The sequence below is a fragment of the Electrophorus electricus genome, chromosome 7 (genome assembly GCF_041902795.1).
Source record: "Electrophorus electricus isolate QZ-2024a chromosome 7, ASM4190279v1, whole genome shotgun sequence".
Lineage (NCBI taxonomy): Eukaryota > Metazoa > Chordata > Actinopteri > Gymnotiformes > Gymnotidae > Electrophorus > Electrophorus electricus.
In genome coordinates, this window is record NC_137503.1 from 22,628,969 (window position 1) to 22,634,968 (window position 6,000).

The following is a 6,000-nucleotide window of genomic DNA, read 5'->3' on the forward strand; positions in this document are numbered from 1 at the left end:
TGTTCTGTTTTGATATCCACATTAAATAATGCATTGAAATAACTGATTTCACAAAAACAAACAACAAAAAGTTGCTATAGCTTGTTCAGAGATGATTTCCTCTGTGGAGTCACCTTGACGGACAGGCGTCTGTTGTACGCACGACGTTGGCTGGTATGTGGCCGTGATCTGTCCTGATCTTCGTTGCAGGTCTGGGGGACATGGCTGTGTCCAACACCATTGGTAGTAATGTGTTTGACATCTTGGTGGGGCTGGGTGTGCCCTGGGCCCTGCAGACGATGGCCATCAGCTACGGCTCAGTGGTAAGAGCGTCCGCGCCGTATGTCGGCATATGTCACTAAACACCGTCTTTGCATAAACGAAAACCAAACACGCAGGCTGTGCCCATTTCCCCTGCCTCCCCATTCCTAAACCTAGGGTCTGACTGGCCCCAGTAAGTAATTGCTCAGTGCAGCATGCTAAATGGGCTATTAGCAAATGGAAGCTAGCAGCTACTTATGATGTCCTTTGCATAATGCTAATTAAAGACTGATTAATTTCACTGTTGCAACGTTAGCATAGTTGGTTGTATTGCTCTGTTAAGGGCTGAGCAGATCAAACGGAGACAGGCGTTTAATGCAGCGGTCTCTTCTACTCCTTTTAGGTGATGATAAGCAGTCGTGGGCTGGTGTACTCTGTCGCTCTGCTCCTGGGGTCTGTGGCAGTCACGGTGAGTCTCCTGCCTCGTTATCAAACGCAACACAATAGGCTTACCTGGTTGACACCTAGTGGTCTGAATGTTTGTGATTCCATACTAAATCTGTTTTGAACATGGCCACCTTTTTATGAGGGGGATCTGCTCTATGGATCGTAAACTGGTTCATATACATAATCCTTCCTTGAAGAAGGTAGTAGTAGTGATAGAATTCCAAGCATAAAAGCATTTGCATATATTCACTAAAGATCTGAGGTGGATAAACTCTCTAATATAATTGATGTGGGATGTCTGATTGCAGATCCTGGGGATCCACATCAACAACTGGAAGTTGGACTTCAAGCTGGGCCTGTACGTGCTCCTTCTATATGCCGTCTTCCTCTGCTTCTCCATCATGATCGAGTACAACGTCTTCACCTTTGTCAATCTGCCCATGTGTTCGGAGGACCACTAGAAGCTCTTCCCACTGCTCCGTATACTCCCTTGCCTCCGCGTAGCACCGGGTGGACATCCAGAACATCCACTTCCCCTCCAGATTAACCTTCCACCTGCACACTGCTCCATCATCTCTCCTGAACCCAGCCTCGTCAGTTCATCAGCCTCATCTGAACACTTTGTCCTGTTAAGAGACACCACAGTTCTTCCACTGCAACATTGGAACGTCATTACCTCAAAGTGGACTTTTTCCTTCAACCGGGACATGCCTTCTTGGCCTTGTCTTGCAGTAACCTACAAGGAGCCACAGATAGATTCACATGACTCAACTACCTTCTCAGTTGCAGCGGTCTCCTCAGTCCTGTGGAGTGGTGTCCTTAAAGTAGCCAGTGTTTTAGTACCTGTTTAACCTCACAACTTCATCACTATTACAGTTACTCTTGGCACAGTCCCAGTCTGTTCCCAGTCTCCTCTCTGATCCAGAGGACCTTCTTGTTGGCAGCTCTTGGCACCCACGCCTCCCCCACAAAAAAGAACGGGCATTGTCCTGCGCATCAGACTTGATCACCTGTCTGCCAAATATGGACTGTCCTGTCTGTGTTGAATTCATCTCATCTAAACCCATGGAGTCTCACCTTTTATGCACATTTGTATTTTTACTTAGCATATTTGTTTAGTTTTTTTTCTCATTATTATTATTATTTTTTTTTTTGTTTGTTTAAAGTCATGGAAGATGTACATCTTTTACTATCTTGCAGCTCAACACTGTTAGCGTTTTTTAAAATAAGAATTTGAACTCTTTTGAAATATGATTGCATAATGGAAAAAGCAGATTATGAAGAGTGGAGGTTTGATGGTAGAAGATGCACTTTGAGGCTGTGGTCTGTGTGTCAAACTCTAAGTGAAATGATTCAGTTCTGGGGGCCTGGAATGGAATGTGACATGGGTAGAACAGTGAGAAATGGGCCATCTCCTTCAGTCATGTGACACTAGCACAGTTCTGCTTGCTGAATGAAGAAAATGGAGGAAAGGTGAGCGTGACCCTCACTCCATCTGCTAGTGGAGGGAAGTTTATCACAGCCATTCTGTATCAGGGAATTTAATGGGTTTATAATGCCTCTGAGTGGCAGATGGTGTTCTCTTGACAAATTCACATGTAGATACTTGCACTTTAAAACAAGTAAGCAGTTCACACATTTAGCATGAACCAGTGCTTCCTTCACTTAGAGGTGTGTGTGTGTGTGTTTCTGAAAGTCCTGGTGAGTCCTTGTTGCCAACCCACAATAACTCCATGAGCACAGCTACCGAGAGCACACCCTGACTATAGTAGCAATGCATGATGGGACAGTGCTTAACTTCCCATTGTGAAGGTGAGACCTGTCTCCCCAGTCGCCTGCCCCACACCCAATCGTAACCCGGCAGCTATGAGCAACAACTGCAGTCGAGATCTTCTCCATCATGCAAAAACGGGTGCCCACGCAGGACCCGGGTGGTGGAGGTGGGAGCAAGGAGCAGAATCACCTTTTAGAAAAAGGAAAATAAACCAACCTTTTGGGCCAGAGGGTCACGATGGTGGTATATGCAACCTTAATACAAGCAGGGAGAACCTCAACATGTTTCCACCAAGCACAAAGGGAAAACCCTTTAGTTGGCGGATGGTTTAAGCAGCCCTGAGCTATTTGAATTGGCCATAGCAGAGCAGGAGTGTGAGAATGAAGATGGACACTACAGGGCTGTCTTCCCCACAATAGCATTTTCCCCCCCTCTCTGCTCGAGGCATCTTAAGAAAGACTAGTCTGTGTCTGGCGTCTCCCAATCCTCTGAAGAAGACTGCTTCAACCTCTGTGGGCAACTGGTTAAGAGTCCTGAAGCTGCTACAGGTCCTAGGAAGAAGTGACCACATTCTGGATAGGCTGCCCAAAGCCTTGTGTACCCCTGTAATATGTTTTACTTGCTCTCTCTTTCCAGAGACCATTGGTTCCTCTGGCCTCCGCACACAGACTGGTCAGCTCCATGTCATACGTTTTATCTTGGGGGGGGGGGGGGGGGTTGACTTCAGTGAGAGGGAAGGAAGCTATTCTCTAGTGCTATTTTCTATACTTTAACTGATGTTTGTGCTGAATTCTCAGATATGTCAACCTTTTGCTTAGTTTTTAAAGACTAGTTTTTGTTTAGCCTATGAACAGAGGGGGCTTTGGGTTGATATTGAAAACTGAAGATTGCAGATCTTATTTTGTTTGTCTGTTAATGGGCAGGATCTGTCCTTGTGGTCACACCACCTTTGGCCTGTCCCCATATTGGAGGAACACCAAGATCACCACTTTCCTCTTACTGTTTTTCATCCAAAATACGCACAAACATCCTATGTGCTGTCTGGTCTGATCTGATCTAAACTGTATACTTGATCACTTTTGGAAAACTAGAATTCAGAGAATATTATATTCATCATCATTACTGATTGTATTGAGAACGTGTGCAAAGATAATTGTGCACACACATTTTAATGACTGACATACAAGGGAGGCATATTTTAGTCTGAATGAAAGTGACCCTATGCACTGTGAGCTCAATGTGATGTGGGATTAATGTCTATAATGAATACAATTTAAAATAAATGTATGTGTATATATATTTAATGTTTAGGTACTATAAAAAGATTACTGATATCTGCATAACTGATATGAATGTAATGTCTTGCTATAATGCACATATCCAACCAATGCATTTTACTGTAAAGCAATAAGGGGGGGGGGGGAGAGAAGAGTCATCCAGAATAACTCCTGTACAATTGTCATACATAACTTTAGAAATGGGATGTCCATCACAAATTAAATGATACCATTTATACCTGTTCCGTAGTTTCTGTGGCTTGTTTTGACGTGTTCATGCTGGCAATAATGCTCCTGTGCTCTGAGTGCAATAATTGGACATGGCATAGCTCCTTGGAGTAGAAAGTGTCTCACTTCCAGCATAAGAAGGTTAAAAATGAGGGGTGTCGGAATAGTGGGGAATTGGGAATATTTCTGAGAGTGCTTATTTTGTAGTGCAATCACAGACGTTGGTTTTCCTGTGTACATCAACTACTCTGTTTATATCACACTGCTTTTGAATTGCGTGTGATAACTTTACTCAGTTATGCTGGCATTTTCAATATGAGCCTTGCTCTAGGTGCAAAATTGGTGGAATGTTTGTTTTTTGTTTTTTTGTTTGTTTGTTTTTTTAAATTATATCTGTTTTAGAATTTGAATATATACTGGTTTTGTACTGTCTCATCATACTTTCCAAAGAGCAAGTTTCGACCAGCAGGTGGAACCCTAAGCTAAGAAACTGATCAAATTATGTGCCGCTGTTCGCAGTCACGTTCCAAAAGGTGGATGCATTTTACGAAGGTATGGGAATTGGTCTCTGGTTCACAGAGACTGAATTTTCTCGTCCAACACCTTTTGCAAACCTTGTGTTGCTATCTCATTGTAAGAAAGAGAACTGGCTGGCTAGCGCGTCACGTGTTGCAAATGTTTAAGCATTTAAAATCGGAGCATTCTGTAATGTAATGCACACCCACAGCCATTGCTGACTAAAGGTCATCGTTACAATAGATGTAGACTCAGGAATTCTACATTCTAAAAGTATTTAGTAATCATTTTGCACTCAAAAAAAGTGTAAAATATGCATGAAAAGTCGTTTTGCATAGAACCTCCACAAACACTTGGGCAGACATCATTAACGAGCCTTGATACGAGTCCAGTTCGCCTCGGGTTCAGCCAATTGATTTCCTCTAATGAGCTTCACCTCAGGCTATGGGGCTAACAAACCCTTGCTTGCCACTCTCCTTAAGGCCTTAAAGCTGTTGTGTCTCGCCACAGTGAGACTTTTCCTCCTGTGACCCCCAACATGAGCTACACGTGTTTGGACCACTTAGATATGTGCTCAGCTTTAAGGCTGCAGCCTTACTGACAACCTCCTGACTCTGCCTCTCTAAGATGCCGGGTTAATGTTCCTTCTTCAGTGCTACATTTCCAGGAGTGTCATACTGTAGACTATTGTAAAAATATAGTCATTTGTTCCCAAGTTCTGTTGTAGATATCACGAACGACATAGAAAACGGCTTCTACCAAGCTGCATGACTTAGACATAGACGGACGGACGTCCACCTGGGGTTCCTCAGGTGGAGGTTTCGGCATGCTTTGTCGTGGTATAAATGCATAAATGTTTTCATGGCGTAATGATCAAATGATAAGGCAGTGTAAGCCCCTCCCAGCAAAACCATTTATTTCCTGTCCTTGGCCCAAGTGTTTTCAAATCCGTATCCTGCCAGCCAACCCACACGGCTGTGACTTTTTTGCCCCTTCAGATGGGAAGTAATCAACACCTGCGGAAGGTTATTCTGTTGTAATAAGAGTCCCCAGGATGCTTGTCGTGAAAGTCTGAACAAGAGCAACACGACACTCACAACTCCCACAACGACTGCTGACTACCTTCTGCTGGGAAGCAATTAAAACTGGCGAAACGCTTTTCAGGTTCAAAAGAAGCAATAACGTGTCCATCAGCATAATTACAAATGAAAATTATACAAAATGAACCTACAAATGAGAAAGAAAACAAAACCCAACGTGGACAAACCAACAAAGACCGGGTTTTCCTACAAACACACAAAACGCACGAAGATTAAAGTAATGTGGAAGGTTCAGGAAAGATGTCGAGCAAAAGCTCGTGTACGAGTGATTCGTGTACGGGAAGCAGACACCCCCCGTGGCACTGATCATGAGCTGAACTGCAGCACTGGTGATGGAAATGGTCCAAGACACGCATTTGCGGCGCAGAGTATAGATTTATGGTGCGTTACATGAAGGAGCTGGTGTTTTGCTTTTTTG

General features: G+C 43.8%; 1 protein-coding gene across 3 annotated transcripts in view; it reads left to right on the forward strand.

Moving 5' to 3' along the window:
* The window catches only part of slc24a4b (solute carrier family 24 member 4b), a 34,376-nt gene extending 30,396 nt beyond the window's left edge, over window positions 1-3,980 (forward strand). For all 3 annotated transcript variants that reach the window (XM_027015060.3, XM_027015069.3, XM_081717213.1), the window contains 3 exons: window positions 190-302; window positions 644-709; window positions 996-3,980. In XM_027015060.3, the coding sequence (XP_026870861.2) occupies window positions 190-302; window positions 644-709; window positions 996-1,148 (332 nt within the window). In that variant the 3' untranslated portion in view covers window positions 1,149-3,980. The remainder of the gene's footprint in view (window positions 1-189; window positions 303-643; window positions 710-995) is intronic.
* Window positions 3,981-6,000: the final 2,020 nt, after the last annotated feature.